At 39.5% G+C, this 26,684-nt stretch overlaps 1 protein-coding gene across 1 annotated transcript in view; it reads left to right on the top strand.

Annotated features, from left to right (window-relative positions):
• Pkp2 (plakophilin 2) overlaps window positions 1–26,684 on the top strand; it is a 75,842-nt gene that overhangs the window by 32,889 nt on the left and 16,269 nt on the right. The window contains exons 5-6 of the mRNA XM_008829656.3: window positions 7,142–7,349; window positions 14,847–15,024. Of these exons, the coding sequence (XP_008827878.1) occupies window positions 7,142–7,349; window positions 14,847–15,024 (386 nt within the window). The remainder of the gene's footprint in view (window positions 1–7,141; window positions 7,350–14,846; window positions 15,025–26,684) is intronic.

Here is a 26,684-nt window from a genome sequence, read left to right as displayed (position 1 = left end):
TATATATATATATAAAAGTTTAGATTTTGGATCATTTTGGATTTGAGATTTGCAGATTGGGGATGCTCAAACTGTTTCTGTCAGTGAGTGGTCGCTCACCAGGTAGTTTGTCATCAAAACTTGGGTTTTGAACCTTCCACGACTTTTCGTACTGCTATATCCACTCAGCATTCCAGTCCTGTTGAGGCTCCTCCTTGAATCTCTGTACATCTTTTGCTCCTTACCTAGCACAGCAGTTCTGGTCTTACCAATATCACCTGCCACCTTATTAATATTCTGCCTTCATCTGAATCCTCTCCCAGCCTAGTCCCTCCAGCACCCAAGGAGACCTTTCTCATATCTGTCACTCTAGTCTTCAGGAGTTGAATTCCTGAATTTCATCTGCAAGATCCCTCTAAAGATGACTGTGATTCTACACCTGCTTCAAACCTCATGACTGACTGCATTAGTGAATCTCATAAATCCCACAAATCTTTCATAGTATCCCAGTAATCCAAGTTCACAATGAGAACTTTGAGAACTAAAGAAACAGCTGGAAATGGTGGCACACACCTTTAATCCCAGCATTAGGGAGGCAAAGGCAGGCAGAGCTCTGTGAGTTCGAGTCTAGCCTGATCTACATAGCAAGGTCCAGGGGCTACAGGGCTACAGGGAGACCCTATCTCAAAAAAAAAAAAAGAAAGAAAATTAAGAAACAAAAAAGAAAAAATACATAAAATCTCACCACTGTTACCATTTGAAGATTTCCATCTAATTTGTTTTTCTTTTTTTTTTTGTCTTTTTGTGAGACAGGGTCTCCCTTAGCCCCAGCTGGCCTCGAACTCAAAAAGATTCGCTGGCCTCCGCCTCCCAAATCCTGGGATTAAAGGCATGCACCACCACGCCTGGCCCAACCCCATCTAATTTTTAAATGCACATATTTACATATCTGCAATCAGTTGACTATGTTGCTGCATTTAAAAAATAACATTTCTACAGTTGAAGCTGAGTTGGTACTGTGCTTAACCTAGCACACACCACACAGAAAGCCCTGGGTTTGATTTCTTAGCACCACAAATCAGGCGTGTTGGCACATGTCTATAATCTGGGAGGTAAATGCAGAAGAATCAGAAGTTCAAGGTCATCCTTAGCTACATGGATAAATAGTGGCTTCCAGACCAGCCTGGACTATACAAAAATCTATTTTTTAAAAAACATGTAATGCTAGGGAGAGACCATACTTTGTAGAGTGATTTGCTTACATGCATGAGGCCCTTGATTGATGCCCAGCACAACAAAAAGGAATAATAAAACTAAAAAAAAATTTTTCTGAAGCATGCACATGGGGTTGGGGGTATAATTTAGGGGTAATGTGCTAGCCTAGCATGCTCATAGCCCTCAGTTTGATCATCCAATACAATTAATTAATTAAAATATATCCTTGTTTAAAATGGAAATCACAGGGGGCTGGAGAAATGGCTCAGTGATTAAGAACACTGGTTGTTCTTGTAGAAGACCTGGGTTCGAATCCCAGCACCCACATGGCAGCTAACAACTGTCCGTAACTCTAGTCCCAGGGGATCCAACAGCCTCTTCTGACCTCCGCAGGCATTGCACAACACAGGTGCAGTTACCTACATGCAGGCAGTACACACATACACATAAAATTAAAAAATAAATAAATAAAAATTTAAAAATGAAATAAAATGGAAATCACAGGCTGGGGAGATGGCTCATCGATTAAGAGCACTAGCTGTTCTTTCAAAAGACCCAGGTTCAAATCCCAGCACCCACATGACAACTAACTACTGTCTGTAACTGCAGTTCTAGGGAATCTGATGTCCTCTTCTGTCTTCTGTGGGCATTGCACAACATGAGTGCACTTACATACATGCAGGCAACACATATACACATAAAATTTTAAAAATAATAAATACAATATTAAAAAATGAAACAGAAATCACATTCATGACTCATGTCTTTATACTTCTCTCAAATCCTGTAATCTCATTCTCTTTATGCATATGTTTATAAATAACAGTACGAAGTGTTTCATTCCCCCTCAACATTCTGTCACAGTCATTACAACACTATTTCATACATATCGTTCTAACAGTGGCATTGTGACAAGAGTGGTAGCTACTGTGTGTTGAGTAACACCTGTGGTTATGATCTTACACAATCTCCATTTGACAAATAGGGGAACTGCATGGTTAACAAAGCTTCTGTCAGGTCAGTCACTGCTCATATGTGGGTATGCAATGCCTTCCAGCCAGTTTTCTCCTGTTGTTGCCTAGGTATGGCCCCTTATTTTTCATTATGATAAATAATATAGTATTGTTTTTATTCAATTTTTTGTTTCTCTGGAGACAAGCTCTCATGTAAGCACAGGCTGGCTAAGAACTCTCAATGTAGCCAAGGATAGCCTTGAGTACCTGATCCTCCAGGCTCAGATTCCAGGCCTGTGCCACCTTGCCTGGCTTGGTAGTTACTATTTTTATATGTAAATTTGTGTCAAATTTCTGATTATTTCCTAATAAAACTTACTCAGAGTATTTTAAAGTTTTGACACATCTTGCCAGTCGCCTTCCTGAAAAGTTAGATCATTTTACAGGCAGTGACTAATTTTAAAATGGGAGGGAAAGACAGGAGGGGAGTGATACTTCACAAAGGAGGCATTCAGGCCAGAGCTTGCAGGATGAGTAGGGTTTCACTGGAGAGAGACAGAGTGAGCAGAACATTCCAGAGGGGAAAGAAAGCGCTTGTACCACAGGAGGAAGAGCCTTTGTCCTGCGCTGAGGCTTCTCTGATTTGCCACTTGAAGCCCTTGGGATTTGTTTACTGTAGAACTGGCAGGAGGAACATCAGGCTAAATAAAGAAAGAGGAAGTTAGAGATATACATGTGAGCCTACACATTCACGAGTTAAAAATACTCTCAGACAGAAGTTTTTTTGAAGCTGTGGGACGTGTATGTTGGTCTGGTCCTTTTTTCCTCACCGGGAAACATTGTCACTTAGAAGGAACTGAGCCTTAGGGAACACTGATCCTTAGGCATGCAGAGTTCATCATTCATCCTCTGGTTACATGGAAAGAGAACCCTTAACCTCTTGCATTTAATATGACTTATAGCTACTTGCCTGGTGAAGAGGGTGTAAGTAACCATTATCTATTTATAAACCCAGGCAGTCAAGTTCTATGGCAGGTAGAGCAGTGGCCTGGCTTCTGGCTTTATCTGAGCACTGGGTGTCTTCAGGGCCCACATTCCAAACTGCAGCAAGTGCTGAAAGCTGGAGGGTGAAACTACAGGGTAAGGGACCCACCACAGCCTGGCTTCACACTAGTCCTCACTGATCTTGTCATTGCAACTTGAAATGCAATGTGGCCAGTAAAGCATTTCACCTACTGTTTCAAAAAAGGCAGCTTATAAATTATAAAATAATAAAATATATCTAAAGCTACCAAAATATTGAAAGGCTGGAGAGATGGCTCAGTGGTCCTTGGGAGCACTGGCTGCTCTTTCAGAGGACCTGAGTTCAGTTCCCAGCACCCATATAATGGCTAACAGCTGCCTGTAACTCCAGTATCTGATGCCCTCTTCTGGCTTCTATGGGCGTTGTACGCATGTGGTACACTTACATACATATAGGAGAAACACTCTTACACATAAAATCTTTTTAAATAAACAAAAAAAAGTTGTTGCTGTATTGGTTTTAAGGAAATATAGTAATGGGAATAAATGAAGGGATCAAATAGACAATCTATTGAACTAGGTTTAAGTGATAAGAAATCTTTATCACTATCACTGATAGCCTAAACTGACTTTATTCAGTAAGCTTTGGCTCGTCCCTCTCCTACGAATGCCTGAACAGAGCCAGTTAGTGGAAGTGTCACTACCAGTGTCAAGCTTTGAAGGTTGAAAAATGATGTAGAACTCCATTAATATATATAGTGGTTTTTTTTTTTTTACTTTTATGGGATTTTTTGATTAGCGTATATAAGAGGTTTAGTTATGACCTTTGCTTTTTTATTAATTAAAAAAATTATGTAAGTGTAATGCACTGGGCATGTTCCCCCCATCCCCCCACCCTCCTTTTTGGTGGTCTCTCCCCCTCCCGCCTTGTTCCCCTAGACAGTTTTACTTTCATTTTATATATACATGCACAATTTTATATAACTATAAAATCTAGTAAACAAAAATGAGAGAAAACAGGATATATTTTTCTGAGGCTGGCTTAGTTCAATTAATGTAATTTATCTCCAGTTAATTTCATTATTCTTTATGGCTAAAAAAAAATTCTGGGGCTGAAGAGATAGTTCAGTGGTTAAGAGCAGTGGCTTCTCTTGCAAGGGACTTGGATTCAGTTCCCAGCACCCACATGACAGGAAACATCCATCTGGGTATAACTCTAAAGCCAAGGGCTCTGATGTCCTCTTCTGGCCTCCATAGGCATTGAACACATGTGGTACACTTACATGCAGTATGACGTGATCATCTTATCCTTTCTGATTAATCTTCATTTGTAATTTTCTTGTCCAATATTAGAACAGTGGTACCTGCTTATTCCCTAGTTTGTTTCGAGGCCCTCCTGGCTGTTAAAGTTTCTGTTGAGAGTCTGCTTTTACTCTGATGTGCCTGCCTTTGTGCAAAACTTAGTGTCTCTCCCTGGAAACTTTCAGTATACTTTCTTTGCTCCATATATGTAGAGCTTTAACTATTACACAGCACATAGAGGTTCTTTTCTGGCCTTGTCTCTGTGTTCTAGATGCCAAGTAGGCATCTCTCCCTTGATTTTGGAAACTTTCTGAAGCAGTTTCATTGAAAATGTTTTCTGTCTTTAGCATGAAATTCTCCTTTTATGCCCTTAGATTTTGTCTTTTCATGGTTTCTTATAGATGCCAAACGTTTTGTTCATATCTTCCTATTAATTTATTTTTGTCTTTGTGTGAATGTTCTAATTTCTCTACCTTCACTTTAGACTCTGATATTCTGTCCTCCCGTTTATTGATAGCATTCTATTGACGAGGCTTTCCACAGAGCTTTTTATTTGACTTACTCCAATTTTCATTTCCAGTATTTCAGTTTTTTTCTATCCTTTTTTTTTTCTTTTTGGTCGATTTTGAGACAGTGCCTCCCTATAGCCCCAGCTGGCCTGGAACTTACTATGTAGACCATGCTGTCCTTAAAACTCACAGTTTTGTTTTTTTCTTTGATATTTCTCTGTCTGTTGAATTCTGTCTTGACTTTCTTCTTATTGTTGTTGTTGTTGTTGTTATTATTGTATGTATGTATGAGTGTGTTGTCTGCATGTGTGTATGTGCACCCATGCCATAAAATGCCCACAGAGGTCATAAGTTGGCATCAGATCCCATGGAACTGGAGTTATGAACAGTTGTTAGCTGCCATGTGGGTGCTGGGAATTGAACCCAGGTCCTCTGCAAGAGCAGTCAGTGCTCCTAACCGCTGAGTCGTCTCTCCAGCTCCCACTTTCTTATTTTATTCAGCTGTTTGTATTCTTTTGAAATTTATTCAGAAGTTTGTTTTGGTTCCTTTGGACATACATACAATCATTCTTCTGAATTCTTTTTCTGAGATTGCACCTAATTCATTCTCATTAGTGGCCACTGCTATGGGATTAATAAAATTTAGAGGGGTCAGATTACCTTGGTTTTTCATGTCCTGCTCTGGTGAGGTTTGAGAGGAGGTTACTTCCTGGCACCTCTCCTTTCCATCGGACTATGCCATAAGTTACACTTACACTATAAATTTTCATTATTAAAAACTTTTTTTTTACATTTATTTATTTAGGGGTGTGTGTGTGCCACAGAATACATCTATAAGTCAGAGGACAACTTGTAGGACTTGATTCTCTCCTTCTACCTTGTGGGTTCCAAGAATCAAACTCGGGCTTGGCAGCAGGCATCTTTACCCACAGCCATCTTGCCAGCCCTGACTAATATTATTTATATGAGAGAAAGGGAGACGAATTTGATACATAGGAAATACACACTTTTGCCATTGGTACCAGTTGTGCAAATTGCTGGCTCTCTAGGCACCTTTCACACCTCTAAGCCTCATTTGATAGGGAAGACCATGACTATCATAAAATTTGATTTCCTAGCAATCCCTGCATTAAGGTGATGAAAATTACTCACCTGTACCAAAAGCACTTGAGAGCTTGAAAATTTAAAAGTCGAGTATAAATGGAAACCAACGATAAGAACAACAGTTGGACTATAATGTTTCAGATGCTTTGCCCACCTGATTTCTTTGGCATTTGTAGCTTAAACCAGGTTAACCTTGAGCTTTCCAGCCTCCCACTTCATCCTCACAAGTACTAGGGTTATTGGGACATGTTACCACATTCAGCTAAACCATCTATTTTTCTTTCCCCTTCTTAGTTCTGACCCTTTGTCTAATAGACAACATGTTCTTCCTTATACATATGGACAGAAGAAATGTTTTTTTTTAAACAGCATATCAAAAAGTTTACGAATTTTAACCAGATGTGGTGGCACATGCCTTTAATCCCAGCACTCAAGAGGCAGAGGCAGGCAGATCTCTGTGAGATCGAGGCCAGCTTGGTTTACGTAGCGAGTTCCAGGGCAGCTGTGGCTATAGGGAGACCCTATCTCAAAAAAAAAAAAAACCTTATTTGTTTAAATTCAAATGCTCCCATGGTTTGTGTCAACCTCTTTAAATAGTCAAAGCAAATGATCTTTAAAATAACTCGGATTTGCAGTTAGGTTACAAGGCTACTAACCCTGCTATGATAAATGAATTATCTTCTAGTGATGGTGATTTCTATTCATTTTAAATTGACTGTCAAGTTTTATCCTGGAAAAAGCACTCATATAATTTTGTGTGCTTTCATCAAACTTTCCCAGTCCCCAGATCTGAGTTCGTCTTCTTGCTTAACTCTTTCTTTCTCCTTGAGCACTCTTTACCCATCCTTCATTACTTAACCTTTCTTCTTCAAACTCATTGGCTTTATAGGACAGGTATTCTGTACAACGTGAGTCTCAGATAGTACCACATATAGTTCTTGACTTACAAGTTTTATAATCAGTGTCAGTGAACTTCATCTGTTCATAAGATATTGAATGTCTTAATGCCACATCAAAATTAATAAATATGAGATACATAATCTGCTTCTTCCCCAGGTCAATCAACTTCATGGCATCCCTAAGCTCCTGCAGCTGCTCAAAGTTCAGAGCGAAGATGTTCAAAGGGCCGTGTGTGGGGCCTTGAGAAACTTGGTATTTGAAGACAATAACAACAAGTTGGAGGTAGCTGAGCTAAATGGAGTACCTCGGCTGCTTCAAGTGCTGAAGCAAACCAGAGACTTGGAGACGAAGAAGCAAATAACAGGTATTGCTTAGTGGGCACTGCAGAGCCTAGTGACATGGAGTTCAGCCAGTGTGGTGCTCTGTGTTTTCCTTGTTACCTGGGCAGATGATGGCAGAGCTCATCGTTTATCCAAGAAATGACTTAGATCTCAGAATCAAACCTTGTCTGAACTCCTTGTTTTTAAAGGAGAAAATAGTCTGACGCTTTTGCTCAATATTTTAAATGAGAAGTTATATAAACCTGTGAATAAAAGTCTTGGAAACAACTTATTTTTTTGGAATTTTTGAGACAGGGTCTCCTTGTAGCCCCAGCTGGCCTGGAACTCACTATGTAGATCAGGCTGACCTTGATCTCACAGAGATCTGTCTGCCTCTGCCTCTCAAGTGCTGGGATTAAAGGCTTGCGCCACCATGCTTGGCCTACCTTGTATTGTTTTAGTACAAACTCTTTAAGCCAATTCTTATTCTGAATTTTTGGTCTTTTTGAGACAGGGTCTCCCTGTAGCCCCAGCTGGCCTGGAATGTACTATGTAGACCAGGCTGGCCTTGAACTCACAAAGATCCACCTGCCTCTGCCTCCCAAGTGCCGGGATTAAAGGAGTGCACCACTACACCCGGCTTGGAAACAGTTTTTTGACAAGATTTATGTATGACATGAAAATTCTTCGTAAGCTCACTAATAGCCTGCATTGTAGTTTGAGAGTGTGTGGGGTTTTGATGCTGTTCCAGGTATCTAAAACACTCTAAAGGAAGGCGACAGAAGCGTGCCCATAAATTTACTCAGCAGTTTATGGCTTCAGCACAAGGGAAGTGAAACGGAGAGTGAAATCCTTTCTCATTGAGAAGGATCAATGAAATCAAATTGGTCAAAATATGAGAACTTTTGTTCCTATCTTTATGTCACCTGGATCCCTCTTACTACCTTCTGTCGCTTCACCTCTGAAAAAGATAAAAGACTGGCTAAATACACTTTTTAGCCCTCTACCTCACATGGGGAGGTATGGCAGGAGGCAGCTAGAGCAGAAAGCTGAGCATTCACATCTTCAAGCAGGCACAGGAAGCAGAGAGAGACTGGAAGTTGGAACAAGCTTAATGAACTCTCAAAGCCCGCCCCCAGGAACAGGCTTCCTCCAGCAGGGCCGCACCTCCTAAAGGTTCACAGGACCTTCCCTCAGTAGCACCAGGAACTGGGGACCCAAGGTTCAAATACTTGAACATATGGGGACACTTCATTCAGACCACCACAGGAAGTTATCCTCGTTTACCTGAATTATGCATCCAGGAGGGAGAAAGTGGTTTGTGACTTTTCTTGCACAGCACACACTCTGATCACATGCCCTGTACACTTCATAGAGACTGGAAGCATCACTGAGCAGTAGTGATGCATTGAAAACTTTGAGTAAATGTCTTTCATATTTCTCATGTGATGCGCAAACATTTTGAAATGTGATTATCAGCAAAAGCACTTTAGACTTTGAGATACTATGAGGTATTAAATCTCAGTTTTACTGTCAAGGAAACTAAGGCTCAAACTAGGCAGTATTTTTCAAGTTCTCAAAAGGTTTTGAGAATTAATGAGAAGCTGATGTGTTCTGATATTTTCTCTGCAGTACTGGGACTCAAACAGGTCCTCGTGTGTGTTAGGCAGATGTACTGTATGTAACAACATCCTCAGCCGCCACTAGATCCTAAGGAGTACTGCATACATGTTAATTTGACCTTGGATGTGTTATCCCTTCTGCCTTCCATAGTTCAATAGACAACTTTCTTCATTTTTTCTGTAAAATTTTATCCATATATTTTATTTAAGATACTATATTTTCTGTATTTTTTTTAACTATGCCAGGACCATGTACATGCTGAGCTTGGGATACCCAGCCCTTATTTTTATATATTAATTGTATAAAACTATACGAAAGGTTGTGCCAAACTACGTCTCTGTCCACATGCTCTGTGTCCCATACAAGATTTCCTCTCTTCTCCGTCACTTACATGAAAGTATCTGTAGAAATTAAAAGTGATACTGTTCATTCAGCCAACATTTACAGAGCAGATTCCAGATGTTAAGGACTGAGTCTTGCAGCCTGAGGAGGCTGTTTTGTTTCTCCATCACCTCAAGCATAAAAAATTGTGTGATAAAAGACCAAACTTTCCACTTGAAGATTTTATTTTTTTATATTTAGTTACGTGTATGTGAGTGAGTTTATACACATGAGTGCAAGTGCCATGGAGGCCAGAAGAGCATCAGGTCCCCGAAAGCTGAAGTGACAGGCTGTTGTGAGCTTCCTGACACTGTGCTGCAAACTGAACTTGAGTGCTCGCAAGTGCTCATAACCACAGCGCTGTCTCAACACCAAAACTTTCCAATTAGAACCCAACATTTTCTTCATTAACATGAACCTTGAGTCAAGCAGCTTCTCCTCTTTTGTAGTCAGAAATGACTCAAAGGAAGGAGGTTCTTACTGTGGATCTTAAAGGTGGTCAAGGGCTTTGGAATGTTATTTTGAAGGAGAAAGTTATTTTTGGCAAAATGACCATCACTAGAAAGAAAATAAGTGGAAAGATCTGCTGGTCATCAAAAGGAACCCTGGAAAATGGTGCTTGGAGCCGGGATGCATAGAAGCAGGGGAGGGAGAAGGGGGTTGTTTCAAAGGAATAACCCATTAAACCACCCTTCTCTTGTGTAGATGACAGAAAGCTCAAGTCCGAGAACATTCTGTGATACTCCATAGAAACCATTCAGGCATTAGAAGGTATCTACAGAACTGATGAACGGGACCTGATTGTACAAGCCAGACCTCCCTATAAGAGACATTTATTCAGATTAATTGATACTTTGACATTTGATAGAAATCGTAATTTACTCCCTTTAGATACAGAACAACTCGATAAGTGCTTTCTATGCCTCAGAAAAAGACCTATCATAGACACATTTATGTAAGAAGCTTTTCTTTATGATCAGTTCTCACTTGTCTCACTTTCATTTACTCTTCCTTATTCTTCAGTGAAGGTAGCAAGATTAATTCAGTATAAAAATCTGTGTTTTGCTGTATAAAAGTTAAGACATTAACTTAGATAATTGTATTTCCTGTTCTGGTGGACAATATTAGCAAAATATTTGTTTTAATAGCTATAAGTTCCTTTTATTAGTTTTTGCTTTTGGGGGGGGGTCTTTTTGAGACAGGGTCTCCCTGTAGCCCCAGCTGTCCTAGAACTCACTATGTAGACCAGGCTGGCCTTGAACTCACAGAGATTGGCCTGCCTCTGCCTCCTGAGTGCTGGGATTAAAGGCATGGGCCACCACGCCTGGCAGTTTTTGTTTTTTTATAACATCACAGTTGACCATAAGTTTCTGAGTAATGGAGATATTATCTCTCTTATAATTGCTATGCATTCAAATTCTCTCTCTAGCCAGAGTCCAGTTCCCTTTCTTTTTGGCAAAAATGAGAACCTGAGAGGCACAAGGATGTTAGGCCATACATAGAGGTGGGCAACAGATGTCTATTAAGGGACTAAAGATTGCTCAGGATAATTGGCTCCCAGTTTGTAACATTTCAACTCTTTACCATCACTGAAATTTTTAATCAGTCAGCCTTACAGATGTTTATTGTAGGTAAGGGTTTTTTGTTTTTTTTTCTGGGAGCCTCTATTCAGAAATATGAATTCCCATAATCTGTCATGAGAGTCTGGTAGTGTAAGTCTGGAATATGGCCCAGATTCTGATCTGTCACTGGGTTCCTTTGCACATCTCTATTCTAATACTAACTTCAAGATAAAATCCTTGTCAACATTTTGGTATGGTGTGAACTAATTTTCACTCACCTCAGTTATAGAGCTGGATTGTATAAGTAGATTTTTCTGTTTGTTTGTTTGTTTGTTTGTTTGTTTGTTGTTTGTTTTCAAAGTATCCCTTAAAATCTCCTTCCTTAAAATACTCGCTTGAGACAGATATGGTGGTGCCTTTAATTCCAGAACTCAAGAGGCAGAGACAAGCAGCTCTCTGTGAGTTTGAAACCAGCCTGGTCTACATAGAAAGTTCTAGGCCTACCAGGGTTACAGTGACTTCATCTGTTTAAACAGGCTTTTTTCAGTTAGTGGACAACATGCATTCCCCACTTACAGTAACACTAACATCTTTTAGTTTTGTCTTAAATAGTTTCCCTATTTCTAGTTGATTGCATACTAAGTTTGCGTATTTGTAGAAAGGTGTTTGTATTATGTGTATTAGCCTCTCTCTCTCCTCTCTCTCCTCTCTCTCTCTCTCTCTCTCTCTCTCTCTCTCTCTCTCTCTCTGTTTTTTGTTTAGTTTGGTTTTGGTTTTTTTGAAACCTCTGTAGGGTCTCCCTGTAGCCCCAGCTGGCCTGGAACTTACTATGTAGACCAGGCTGGCCTTGATCCCAGAGAGATCTGCCTGCCTCTGCCTCTCAAGTGCTGGGGTTAAAGACCTAAACCACCATGCCTGGCTTTAGTACATGTCTCTTGAGTAGTTTTTTTCCAGCTATATGCCATTCAGAAATTTGATGGCTATGACATATCTATACAGTATCCTACATTAAAACTTCCTAAATGACACCCAAACTGCCCAAACAGTAGACTTCTGTAAAAGTAGTATAGCATGCCAAACTATAAAGGACATTGACTCATAAAGGAACATTCCATTCCATTCCCTTTTTTTCAAATTAATCCTCTCTGGTATTTTGTTTTGTTTTGTTTATGTGTATGAGTATACTGCTTGCATGTATGTAAGTGCACCATGTCATGCAGTGCCCTACAGAGGCCAGAAGAGGGTGTCAGATCCCCTGGAACTGGAGATACAGATGGTTGTTAGCTGCCATGTGGGTGCTGGGAATCAAATCCAGGTGCTCTAGAAGAACAGCAGGTGTTTTTAACCACTGAGTCATCTCTCTGGCCCCTTCTCTCTGGTTTTTATTGTAAGATATATTATGAGTATCTCATATGGTCCTTCATAAAAACAGGAAGCTTCATTGTGTGTCTCTTCTTTTTGACATTTTCTAACTTTTTTTAAAAAAAAATGTGTTTTTATTGAATTTTTGTGTATTTTATGCAGAATATCTCAAAGAATATAATCTTTTTACCCCGATCCCCACTGGCATGCTCCCACAGCCCCCCCCACTGGAACCCATATAGTCTCATCCATATTAAGGCCCAGTATGTCAAGTCAGTGTCCCCAGACGTTCCCCTGTGCCAGTCCATCCACTGAGGTCTAGTCAGCCTATCTAGAGTCTCTTGTTTTAGGAGATCAGCTCTTCTTCACCTAGCAGCAATCAGTTGCCAATATTTCCTCAGCTAAGACTGGGGTCTGCTGTTCATTTCCCCAGTTCTGTGCTGGGTTTTTGTCTGCCTGAGTTTGCATGGGGCTTTTGTTTGCTGGCATCATTGTCATAGAATCATATGAGCAGGGTTCCAGGAGCTTGTAGAACTCTGTTTCCATATGGTCCTGCACCTCCTCCCTGGCTCTTACAGTCTTTCCTCCCCCTCTTCCTCAATGGCCGCTGGCCGGCAGACCCTGTCAGTTTGTTTTCTTATTTAGAACTCAAGAAAGTTTACTTGTTTCTCTCTCTCACCTTCTCTTTCTCCCTCTCCTCTTCTTTCTAAGTTTCTTTGTAGCTAAGTAACTCAACTCAACCTCAGACCAGCTTTTGCCTCACCTCCAACCACCTCTGATTTTTATTCTATCTGCCCCTTCCAGGGATGCTTAAGATGAAGTGAGAGGAATTAAAGCCATTGTAATGCATGGCTGAGAGATACTGCTCCTGACTAACCTCAAATGCTAGTTGACCAGGACAAGACTTCCTGCAGTTGAGTTCTCACCAGACATCCAGTTCTCCAGCTCTCACCCAGTTCTCACCATATCAATGGAAGCTATGTGTAGGCTGCATGGAAATTTGGTTCCTGTTTCAAAAATTAGTTATTATACACAGCCAAGGCAAACTGTTTAAACCTGAAACATTAAACCTAAAGTGTTCTAAATGATTGAGCCATATACACCTGGACTGAATAATTACCAAGCTTTCACTGTGCAGACCATTGCTTCAGTCATTTAAAATCAGGGGTGACCATATCACCTCTTAATTCAGCAAAGATGGCCAGATTTTTGCTTTCATCGTGAAGTAGACTGCCTGTACCTGTGCTGTCCTGTTGGAACAGACACTGCAGTACATTTAAGAAGTAGGAGTTACTGACTGGCAGGAAGGGAGAATCATCCTCTTTCTTCCCTTTCTTTCCCCTCTTTCCTGAATGTTAATGAGTTGGAGCAACCTGTTGGGGAGTGAAAGATGGCCAGGAGAGTTTACACAGGGTTGGAGTCATTGGCACAGAAGCAGCAGGTCATAATTTCTTCCAGAGACAGAAGCAGCAGGTCATAATTCTTCCAGAGTCAGAAGTATCTCAGCACCAGATTTACTTTTTAAAAAAACCCTCCATGTCTATGACTTTTCCATTCTCTTTCAGCACCAAGTTCCAGTTTCTGTGTCATATAAATGCCCTGGAAAGCCTCATGTTTTATTTATCTTCATTTTCTCCTGGTTGGCCTGTATGACCTTTCAGTGTAATAAGTTGTATGAAGAAATGTGATTTTAATCTTAAAACACATAAATGTGGATAGCTAAAACGCAGCACTTTAGTTTTACTGCCGAACTCTAAAAGAAATACAAAAGATATTTAGCATAAGTTTCTAGAGGACATAAATCCCACCATTGAGTAGCAGCTGGTAAACATAACTGGAATGTTGATCAACCTACTTTTTTACACAAAGAAAAAAGTGTTCTGCAGGCATTCCTGCTGTGAATGGGACAGATAATGCTGGGTGAAGGGGCAGCAGTTAAAGATGTCATCTGCCTCCCTGTATTTCTCAGGGAGGAAAAGCAGAGCTCAGAAATTGTTGAAATGTTAGCTGTAGTAGGACTGTTTCAAACCTCCCTTTTGATGAGCCAGTTTATTATCCCAATGGAATCAGCTTTGTAATAAAGAATTTAGAAGAAACAGCAATTAAAACTTAAATGAATGTTAGTTACTCTTCTTATTGCTGAGACAAAATACCTGATTAAAGAAACAGCCTAAGAGAGAAGTTTATTTGGCCAGTTTCACGAGATATAGTCCATCATGTCTGGGATGGCATGGTAGGGGTCACTGGGGCTGCTGCTCACAGAAGAATGGAAGCAGAGAGGAAAGGGCCAGGGATCTGTGACCCCAGTGACTTGTCCCAGCCACCTATTTCCTTCAGCTAGCCCCCAAAGATGGCACCACCATCTGGAGGATGAGCTGCAGAACATGAGCCTGGGGCATGTTTCAGATTCAAACCATAGCACAGTGTTTCTAGCTTTCATTCACATTGCTGATCAAACCTTCATGCTTTACATAATAAGTGATATATGTTTAGTTCTTGGGAATCAGCTTCTGTTACCATCAACCAAGCTTTAAACAAGTAAATGCCTGTTCATAATGCTGGTGGCCTCACCTGGGCTTTTCATCACTGTTCTCATGGTGGCTGTTTTTCTAGGTCTGCTTTGGAACTTGTCCTCCAATGACAAACTCAAGCATCTCATGATAACAGAAGCTTTGCTCACCTTGACAGAGAGTGTCATCATCCCCTTTTCAGGGTGGCCTGAAGGAGACTATCCCAAAGCCAATGGCTTGCTTGATTTTGATATATTCTACAATGTCACCGGATGCCTAAGGTAATGCTACTTCATTCCTCCCCCATTTAAGTAAAAAAATGTAATCAAATTACACACCCAAACAGAAGTCAGCAAGTTCTGTTTTTGGTCCTTTCTGTAGTTACATAATTTATTTTTTATTTTGTTTGGGTGATAACTAAGGGCATTTATTAAGATAGGGCATTACTCTCCAGTTAATCACACTAATATATATATCAAATACTTTTGTGTAAAGCATTATGTTAGGTACTGGGAATTATACGAAAATAAGTTAATAAATTTACTCAGTCACAATTTAAATAAGATAAGCCACAAAACAGTGATCAAAAAGTATTTGAATGGAATGACTGAAGAAATACATGGTAAATTGGGTGAATAATTAAGTCTGGCAAGAAGATAAGGCTAGGGATCAAGTAGTAGAGCACTTGCCTAACAAGCAAAAGCTCTTGCAGAAAAAAGCATCTGAAGTTTGAAGTAGAAAGTAATCAAACAGAAGTTGGAAACAATCTAAAGACAGGTTGCAGAAGCCTTGCAGGTGATAATAGGATTTTTTTTTTCTTCTGTAAGTAAAATCAACTAGTGTCCCACCTCAAACCCATTGAATTGGAAATGGATTAAAGGAGAAAAAAATACGTAAACAGGAAAAGTATATTGAGAAGATGATTCTAGACTAGCATAAGGAGTAAAGGAAAACAGCTGTGTGGACTGAGCCAGCAAGGAAGTGATTGCTGATTGTTGACAACTCTTCATAACTCAGTGGTGGGAATTCTTGGTGGGAATGTTTTCACTAGGAAACGGGCAGCTACAAATCCAACATCTCCCACATCTCCACACCTAAATGTGGTTGGCAAGACATTTGCTAGCACACCACCACTGACACTGGGTTTCCATTAAGTGATTATTATATCATGAAAATATAAACAAGTAGTATAGTATTTCTCCATAAACATCCCTTTTCAAAGAAGAAACTTGTTTTTTGAAAGCCTTTACGAAACCTCAGCATTTCCTGCCCTTTTTTTTTTGTTGTTTTGGGGAGAGGGGTTGTTGTTTGTTTTTGAGACAGGGTCTCCCAGTAGCCCCAGCTGGCCTGGAACTTACTATGTGGACAAGGCTGGCTTCAAACTCACAGAGATCCACCTATCTCTGCCTCCTGAATGCTGGCATTAAAGGCGTGCACAACCACACCCGGCTCTTCTTTCTCATTAAAAGAGAAAACTTAAGAAAATATCCCTCCCTTTTTTCCCCAAAGTTGCCTTAATTTACTTGTAGTAATCAGGGTAATTTATTTAAAATATTGTGTAATTTACTTAAAATATTTGGTAATTGATTGCAATTAGTAGAACACTCTTCCAAGTAGTTCAAACTCCAAAAGATTTATGTGACAATCACTGAATTATAGATTATTGCAAAGTAATAGCTGCTGCTGTCCCTCATCACCCCTGCCATAAGCCTCTTTAACTAAAACAATTTCATCCCATGGTTCATTATACCAGTGCTTTGTGGCCTAGCTGTGAATCGTGTCTTCTACCTTGCTGACTGGAAAACTTTCCGATGTAACCAGTGGTTGTTATTAGGGAATTTCCAAGCCTGGAATTTCTGCCAGAGATTATTACTTCTTCATCCCTCTGTAACTATATAATTATGGCTTCCTTCCCTCTCTCTCTCTTTTCCTTCCTTTTTCCTAGTAAAGGACAAGAGGGAGCAGTTTAGAATAAGGAATTAAAATGCCTCCGGGTTGGCAGGTGTAAGGCCCCACGAAATGACGAGGAGTGAGGCTCTGTCAGACCCGAGCAGAAAAGGCATTTGCCCCGAGAGTAATGTGAGTTGAAGTTTTAGAACAGAGTTCAGGTGAAATACAAACATACCCAGATGGCCTCTGTTACTAACAGGATGATTCTTCAATGGAAGTTCAGCACCAAGACCCTTCCACAACTATAACCCAGTTTTCAGAAGCTTGAGGAGGGCAAATCGTCCAGTCTTCTCAGGCCTTAACTGCTGGCTGGCCTTCGTTTATGTTCTCATCCAACCCTGTCATTCTTTGAGGACTTATTAAATACCTATATAAAAATAACAGTTTAGGTTTCTGGAATTTCAAACAGGAAAAGGATGTATTTTTGCCCAGGAAGAATTCTGTATTTGGTGGAGACAGTGGTACCTGAAGGACAAATGACACTGAAGGCGAGAGAGACACGAAGAACTGGTACAAAGGCAAGGAACTGCTTAACTAAAATCGCTCGAGAGCGTGAGACATGCCGTTATCCCAGCTCGTGCGCATGTGAAATTACAGCCTGTCAGTGACTCGTTACCTCAGCTCGTGTGTATTGTCAGTATCAACTATATCACATTTAACTGGCATTTTAAAAATGTCTTCCAAGAACAATTGCACCATATTTAGCACGGAAAGGAAAGCTTATTGCATATTCAGAAAAACGTGAATCCAAAGCAGTGTTTGGTATTAGTGATGCCAATGTTTGTTGTTAGAAAGTGATCAAGATTCCATATTTTCTTGTAAAGCAACAACAAAATGCTTTAGGGGATCTGAGAAAGGAAGACGCCCACAGCCTGATGAAGCTGTGCTACATTTTGTCAGTGAGGCACTTGCAACAGGGCTCTCTGTCACACATGTAGCAGGTGGAGAAATTACCAAAACCCTCAGAATATAAACAAAATTCAAAGCAATGAGAGGCTGGTGTGACCACTTCATGGGGCAAAGAAGACTCGTGTTAAAACCTCAAGTGCTGTTTCATCCAAAGCATCCTGCTGATACTGGGTAGAAGGCAGTGGTGGCACCTCCTCCTCCACAAAGTGCTGTATCACAGGAGTCTGGATACCAAGGGTCATGTGTGGGAGAATGCAGACCTCAATCCCTGTGATTTGAAAAGCGATTCAGAAGAGGTGGACTCAGAACATGAAATTATAGTTATTTCATACTGTTCTTTATATATGCACAAGAATTATGTGATGAAATATCTTTAAAAGCACCATTTGAATAAATACAAAATAAGTATTTTCAGCAATACAGGGGAAAAATAGAATAATAATTGATAATGCCCCCAAATAATTTTTCTGAGTTGTTACCTGTTTACTTATAAGAAAGGTTTATGAAAGTACTACCCTAACCTTATCAGCACAATGTAATTCTGAATTAGTCAAAGCCACTCCAGAATTTTCATTTGGAATAGCCGTTCTTTAGAAAAGAATTGTGTGTGTGTGGTGTGTGTGTGTATATGTGTGTGTGCGCATCTGTGTGTGAGTATGCACATGTGTGTTTGGGTACCTGTGGATGCCAGAACAGGGAATAGAAGCCCCTGGACCTGTTGTGAGCTGCCTGATGTGAGTGCTAGTAACTGAACTCAGGCCCTCTGCAAGTGCTCTTAAGTGCTGGCAATTTCTCCAGCCCCTCCATGTAATTTCTAAAATATATTTAATTGCATCTATCTTTTGCAACACACACGCTCTCTTACATACACAGACAGAGTGAATTAATGAATGTAAATCTTCATGCATGTGTGAATACCAAGCTTAGAGCTTCCATGCATCTATGTTTCTGTAATTGCGCATTTCTATTTCAGTTATCTTTGCTTATTTATCATTTTTTTTCAACATTTATGATAGAAAAACTTTTATGATCTAGCCTTGTGCATAATCCTAGATAATTAAAAAGAATTTTAATAAATGAGGTGATATATTTAAATAAATAATTTCTTTATTGAATGAAGTTGCTTTTAAAAAACCATAATCTATGTGCTAAAAAGCAATTTGCAAAATAATGTAGAAAGTAAATGCTGAGATAGAGGAAAGCTGATGTAAGTAGAATGGCTTCCAGAAATAGGAGATGCTTGAATCAGCTTCAGCTTCTTGGCCACTTAACCTCTTTGCATTTGATTTATAAACACCAGCAATGTGTAGTCCATTACTAATGGAATTGCTGATATTTTTATTAATATTACTTTATCAGTTACAAGTATGTTTTGTTGGTTATTTTACTTATACAATATGTAAGTGCCTATTAATTATTAAATTAGCAAATAAACCTGGTCTGTTTTTTAATGTTTTACACACTAAGCTTCAGGAGTTTAGGCCATTGTTTTGAAATCTCTCAATAATTCTTAAGCTACTAAAGCAAGCCAAGCCCCGAATCATCGCGGCTGCACTCGTTGAGCTGGGCCTGCCAGGGAGCTGATCCGAAACCCTGTCACCCTCTTGCAAAGCGGTCTGCTGTGGAAGCCAGAATTCTCTATCTTAGTCATGTGCTTCACAGGTCAGCCAAGATTAATAACCATTCTTCACATAAATTACATGCATTTCTCTTTGCTAGGAACATTTTTTTATTCTTATTTCCTACTTTCATCCAGTTCTTAGGTAATTGTTAAAATACAAGAAGGGATAATATGGAGGGAAAAGAATCAGTGAAAGAAACAGAAGAATGAAGAATGATTTTTAAAAATTTGTGTGTGTGTATATATGAGAGAGAGAGAGAGAGAGAGAGAGAGAGAGAGAGAGAAGAGAGAGCACCCAAGTGCCACACCACACATGTAGAAGTCAGAGAACAACTTTAGGAAGTCAGTTCTCCTTTTGCTGTGGATTCTGGGAACTTAACTCAGGTGCTCAGGCCTTTGCAGCACATTTACCTGCTGAGCTGTCTCACCACTGGCCCCATAAGAATAATTTTTACTTATATTATGAGGACTAGTTTTGCTGATCTTTCCACACTGATTAATTTATAAGTTGAGTCTTGGACAGAAAATCAGATTTCCAAGAATGTCTTTGTCAGAGATTTCTTTAAAACATCCTAACTATTTTAAGGAAAAATGGTTGTATGTAGGCTAAATTGTAGGTAGCATCTTATGAACTGTGCTTAATTTAAAAAAATATTTTATTATTTTTTATTTTATGTGCATGAGTGTATTGCATGTATATAAGTGCACCTGTGTTGTTCAGTGCCCACAGGTCAGAAGAAGGTGTCAAATTCCCCTGGAGCTGGAGTTACAGACAGTTGTTAGCTACCACGAGGGTGCTGGGAATTGAACCTGAGTCCTCTGCAAGAGCAACTAGTGCTCTTAACCACTGAGCTGTCTTTCCAGCCCTGAACTGTAGATTATAACACCAAAAGTTTTATTACAAAATAAATGTAAGACTCATCATAGATCTTAGAAGGGATGCTTTCGTTTTCGGTGTTGGTGATGACTGAACCCAGGGCCTCGTGCATGCCAGTCACATGTCTGCTACCCAGCCCCTAACACTTTTTCTTTTCTTTTCTTTATTTTAAATGAGAGGTTTGGCTGACAAAATGGTTCAGCAGTAAAGGCAGTTGTTGCCAGGGCTGATGACCTGAGTTGGATCCTTGGAGTCCAAACGGTGGAAAGAGAGAACCAACTTCTGCAAGTTGTCCTCTGACTTCTGCACATACTCTGTGGTACATGGGCATCCACATACATGTACACAAAATAAATAAAAAAATGTAGAAAAGGTTTCTTTAAAAATAATTTAGTATGCTGTGCCAGGCGTGGTGGCACAGGCCTTTAATCCCGGCACTCAGAAGGCAGAGACAGGTGGATCTCTGTAAGTTCAAGGTCAGCCTGGTGTACATAGCAAGTTCCAGGCCAGCTGAGGTAATAGGGAGACCCTGTCTAAAAAAGACCAAAAAATATGTATGTTTATATAAAACAACTGACAGCTTTGTCACTGCCCACAAAGGTGGAAAACGTCTCCATCCTGTTCCTCTTCTCTAACTTGTGGACAACTTCCCTAATTCTCACCTGGCATTCCAAACTTCCCTCTCAGATGTCAAAATTCTTATTCAAGTTGTAGTGACTTCAATGTGTGTTGTTTAAATTAGTTCATTGTTTATAATCAATTTTAAGTAGAATTTAGCATTCTATCCTAAACATTCCATTCTAACTAAATCATGAGGGAATGAGTGTTGCCTACCCAGCCACATGATTACTGGCTGAATATTCACTTGCTTTTTGAAAGACCAAAAATGCAGGAAAACAGAGCTGGAAGATTTTCATCTTCATTTAGTATTTTGGATATATAAAAGGTGTCAGTATATCTTTAGTTCATATTTCTCTGAAAGGAACAAGGTGATCAGACTGCAGAATGTCATCTTACCTCACAGTGTTACTTCTGTTTCCAGCCTGACACCTTCAGGAATTGATGTTGATTTTATAGTAACAGACAAGCCCTTCTTTTGGCACTGAGGTCCTGTTCCTCTGCCAGTTCAAATGAGGTTCCCTTTTCATCCTGGCAACCACAAGCTGCTTGTGTTACCTTCTCTTGGTTGGTCACAGACAAGCCCTGATTATTTGGTGTGTATCAGATGGAAGTTAAATGAAAGACTAGAGCTAAGTCCCAAATAACAAGAGAAAGAAGGCTGCATCTTACAAAGTCTGGGAATGGACTTTGCCACTGTCTACCAAGCACTTAATGGACTGGGCCCTCTTGGAGCTTTCAGCAGCTCACAGTAGGTATTAGGGAGCCTCTTCCCATAGCCACCAGGTTTTTATTCCTGCACACATAGGTAGTATGTTAGAATATAGCATTGTCGAGTAGAAATAGTCGTACCTTAAGGAGATATTTCTGCCTCTTCATATTCTTCCATTGAAGTGACACCACCAACCCTCCTGCTTGCCACTCTCACGTCCTAGTAACTGGTTATAGGCCACTAACCTTTTGTTTTAAAGCATTGTATGTCATCTTATCATTTCCCCAGTTCCACTTGACTGCACACTGGACACAGAGCTTGGATGTTTGGTATTATAGCACATTTCCTTTCAGCATTGGTGAATATTGGTAACTAGGAACATATAACCATATAACGTGGCTTCACACAGACACCCCATATGGAATGACTTTTGAAACACTATTAAAAGCTCTTAATTACAACTTTAAATGCTCGTCATAATTCATGATTCTGAGTGAAATTCTAGGCTATCCTCACTTCAGAACTGTTATGAAAATTACAGGTCAAGATATTTGTGAATAACCCACTATAATGTCTAGCATGCACACTAAATTATAGCTGTTTTTGTCAGTTTGATGTAGACCATTCTTCTTTACTTTTATGTTCTAAATTAGCATATAAAGTAATAGGTTTCCGTGTGGCGTTTTCATTTGTTTCTCCCTCCTTCCCACTACCTCCTTGTCTCCCTGCCTCTCTCCCAGCCCGCTCTCTTCAAGTCTTTTTTGAATCAAGTGGTCCTCTTTCTAGTTTCCTAACCTTTACCCATATTTACTTCCACCTAGATATGTGTATTTAACAGTTAGAGGCTAGGATCAATATATGAGCCTGGATTACCTCACTTAGTATAATACTTTCCAGTTTCAACCATTTTCCTGAAGATTTCACTTTTCTTTACTGCTAAACAAAGTTCCACTATGTATGTGTACCAGGTTTTCACTATCAGTTAATCTGTTGATGGATATCTCGGCTGATTTCATTCTCTTACTATCATGCAGTGAAAAGAGCAGTGATAACCATGAATGTGCTGGTACCTCTTTGGTAGGACGTGGAGCCCTTTCTGTGATGCCCAGGAGTGGTATAGCTAGGTCATATGGCAGTTCTCTTTTGAGAAGCCTCCACACTGATTTCCACAGTGAATGCACTACTTAATGTTCCTGTCAACAGTATATAGGGTTCCTCTTTTCCCACATCCTCTCCAGAATTTGTTTTCTTGATGATGGCCATTTTCTCACTGGGATGAAATGTAATCTCAAAGTAGTTATAGTCTGCATTTCTCTGATCACAATTCTAAAATATTTATTGGCCACCTTTTTTGGAGGGAGGTATTATTGTTGTTTTGTTTTGATACTGCTACAGGGAAGTGTCCTAGACAAGTGCTCTACCACTGAACTACATCCCCCAGTGATGTTATTGACCATTTGCATTTCTTTTGAAAACTGTTCAGACTATTGACCCATTCATTGACTGGCAGTTTTGTTTCTTTGGTATTTAATTTTGCCATTTCTTTATATATTCAGACATTAACCTAGGTATAGCTGAAAAGAATTTTCTCCCATTCTATAAGCTGTTTATTGTTGTTTACCGTTGATGGTTTCCTGTGCTTTTTAATTTTGTATAGTCCCATTTGTCGATTCATGGGGCTTTTTTCTGTGTCATTGGGATTCTATTCCCATTCTGTTTACTACATAACTAAAGAGTCAGTCATGCCATCATTAACCTTTGAATTCTAGCATGGGCCAGAGTTTTCTCTTTGGTTTACATATGACACTCAGGAATGTGTGAGATAAATAAATAATCTTGGAGATGTCCACAGGCACAGGTTTGCTTCCAGATAAGCTATCTAAACAGTTTTAAAAATGCAAAGTCTGAGACTACTTCAGAGGCATACAGAAGTCAGAATTTATTCTCTGACCCCATTATATTGACAAGAAATAAAATTTCCTAGTATCAAACATTGGCTGCATATACCCCATTTGGGCCCAGTGGAGGTAAAGAACTCTGTCCTGCCTTCATGTGAACCGCTATCTCACCCTCATTCCCTCCCTAAGGCTTCAACTCCAGGGAAAGGATCTGTTTTTAAATCTTCACTATATAATAGTATATGGTCTTTATTTCATTAAAGATACTCACATGGTTACTCAGACTTAAGGTACATTATACTAAGAGAAATAAGCCAATAATTTTATTAAATTCAGATGACAAGCACTGAAAGAAACATTTCTAGAATATTCTGTTGGTCATTGGTGATCTGTGCTTATTGAAAACTATGTTTGTAAGCTTGTTCTACTTGTCATAAGGTGATTATTTTGGTATAATTCACTTACACATTTGAAATATTGCCCATCTATAGTCTCCGTTGGGTTACATATGGGAAACAATAATAAGTAAGCATTTTTCAGGATTCAGGAGATGCATTATAAAAGGATGCACCTGTGCAGTGTGACTATGTTAATTCTGTTTCCTACAAACTTTAATATTAGCTGTTTAAAAATGTTTAAAGTGAGTGTCATTTTATTTAAATTACTGGTGTTTTTCAGAGTGGTATAATAACAAATTACTTTGTCTAATGACTTCCATTAATAGGTGAAGTGGAATGAGATAATCTGTCCTTATTTTATTTCTGGGTAGCTGAGTAAGATGGGAAATATTGTTGCTATGCAGAGGCAAGTCAGAAGTAGGGCTCCATGCACTTCCTGTCAGCAAAGGTGTCAGCTGCCAGAAACCCCCGATTAGTGAGGAGCATCTGGATAATACAAGGTAACAGTTAGCACAGAAGACATTGGCAGCACTGTCATGCTGAGTTACCATTTTGACCAAAATAAACACCCTAAATTTAAATAAAGCTAAGTCCCCATCTGCAGTCTATGCAGTAAGTTTAGCTAGTGTGTAAGACTGACCTTTTGACCTATCAAAGCAATCTTAAACAGCCATGTCTCTAATCAAGAGGTCAGAAAATTCAAATGCAAGCTTTGAAACACAACATTATCTTGAGCTGGGGACACATGGTAGTTGCTAAACAAGTGGCAGATATAATAAATGTTAGATGAACTTTGTTTTCTTCTGGACTACTGTGGGCAGAGGCTAAAAAGTAGTCCTCTGATCCTGTCATTACTGTAGTTCACTGTCACTGGGAAAAGTAACCAAAGGTCTTTGGCTTCCTTTTTTCATATGAAAATTTGGGAGGCTGAAAAGGATGCATTTTCAGTTTCTGGGAAGCTTGTTAATGACCCTTCTGGGTGAACTCTAACCGATGTCCATTCCACAAAAAGGACAGTCAACACAGGAAAAATGTCCACAGTGTTCCCAAAGTAAAGCCACAGTCAAGTAAGGCCTTTGACTCATTCTCAACAGGTGGAACAACTGGTAAGGAAAGACTAAGGAACACAGGTCTCCTCTCAAGCCCAGGCAACCCTGAGGTCCAGATCCTCAACTGGCCTTGACAGTAAAAAAGAAAAATGGTTAATTTTGTCCACCTGCATGGTCTTAAACACCCAACAGGAAAATATAACTGAAGATGGAAATGCTTGGTATGTTTCTTTAGCAGTCTAAGGGAATGTACTCCTCAGATCTGAGGGCTCAGGGAGTGTAAAGGGTGTCTCTTTAAGTTATCATTTCTTAAGGAAAAGTTATAGTCAAGTGATTTTGTTTCCACTTAATAAGCCCATTATCTTTTTTTTTTTGATATAACATCAAAGTTTTCACATATAGTAAAAGTTAAGGAAATGAAGCGTTAGAACCAAAGTCACAACAAATTTTGTTAGGATCAAATTTTTTATTGTATCAATTCAACAACTGCTAAATTGTTAGCAAGGTTTTAGTGGTATCTTCTTACCTCCACCATCTCCTGGACTGCCATTTCAGTGTGTTAATAATAGCCAAGTACAGTGCTGGAGAGATGAGTCAGTGGTTAAGAGCACTGCCTGCTCTTGAAGAGGACCTGGACTCAGTTCCCAGCACCCCACATGGTGGCTAACAACTGTATGTAACTCCAATTCCAGGGGAGTCCAGTGCCTTCTTCTGACCTCCACAGGCATTGCATGACATGGGTGCACTTACATACATGCAGGCAGTACGTTCATACACATAAAATAAAAATAAAAAGAATAGCCAAGTATTACTGATTTCACAGAACTCAGTCTATAGATGGGGTCTCCATGGAATGACAGTATTACCCATCTCCCCCCCCATTCCCTTTAGTTGTTGATGTATATTGGACTGGATACATTTCTTCCTTTGAAAGCAGTATTTGGGGGCAGAAAAGTACTTTGAAATCACTTAATTCAATTATATACTTTAATATTAAGAAAATAAGGTCCTAGAAGTTCTCAAAGTATTGGTCCTCTTTGATGTACACAGTGACACTGCCTTGAATATTATAAAGAAAAAACTTCTGAATGTATTTTTGGCATTTTACTTACCAATAAAAGAAAATGGTCTGATACAGTAATTTTATCAATTAAGGTTGACAAAGAGAAAAGAAGGTGGGTCTCAAAATCCCAAACCTAAAGACTTTGTTTGTTTGTTTGTTTGTTTGTTTTATTATTCTTGCTTTCAGAGGTGCTAACATTTTTTTCAGAAAAAAAAAATGAAAATACTAATGATTAGAAGAAAAACTTAGTAAGAAAGAATATAGGAGCAATAATACTACATGTAAAACGTGACCTGAGTGTACAGTGTGATCACCAGATACTTCTTTTGCTATGTTTGATAAGCTTCATTTCTCTCAAATGAAGGAGCGTCCACTGTGGTCATGGCTTAACAAAATTGGAAGGACAAAGCACAAAGATCCTTATGGTTCATGCTTCTGACATCACATACATTGGACATCTGCCATTTTAGGGAGAGGATCGTCATATTTTAGAGAACCTGGTTTAATATTTGTCAATTACAGTTTCCATAGAAACTGTCAAGACTCTAAAATAGCATAGTCCAACACACCATCTTTACAAATGAGGAAGGTGAGACCCACAGCACCTTTAAATCATGTAGACTTAAGACATGGAGTAGATTGGGGCTTGGATGCCTGGTGTTGCTGTGCCCAGTATGCCGTGTTTCCTTTAGTTGCAAACATTTGTCTCAATTCTGCCCTCTGAGAAATGCAGTGAAAATTGACAAATCATGTTCTGGCTTTGATACTTGGAATCAGTCAGACAAAAAACTTATTGATGTGAATATAAGTGGCTTCATATTGATAACATGTTAGGCGGTTAATGAT

This window comes from Nannospalax galili, unplaced genomic scaffold, assembly GCF_000622305.1.
Source record: "Nannospalax galili isolate Female #2095 unplaced genomic scaffold, S.galili_v1.0 scaffold454, whole genome shotgun sequence".
Classification (NCBI taxonomy): domain Eukaryota; kingdom Metazoa; phylum Chordata; class Mammalia; order Rodentia; family Spalacidae; genus Nannospalax; species Nannospalax galili.
Note: the sequence above shows the minus strand (reverse complement) of the source record. Positions and strands in the feature narration are given on the sequence as shown.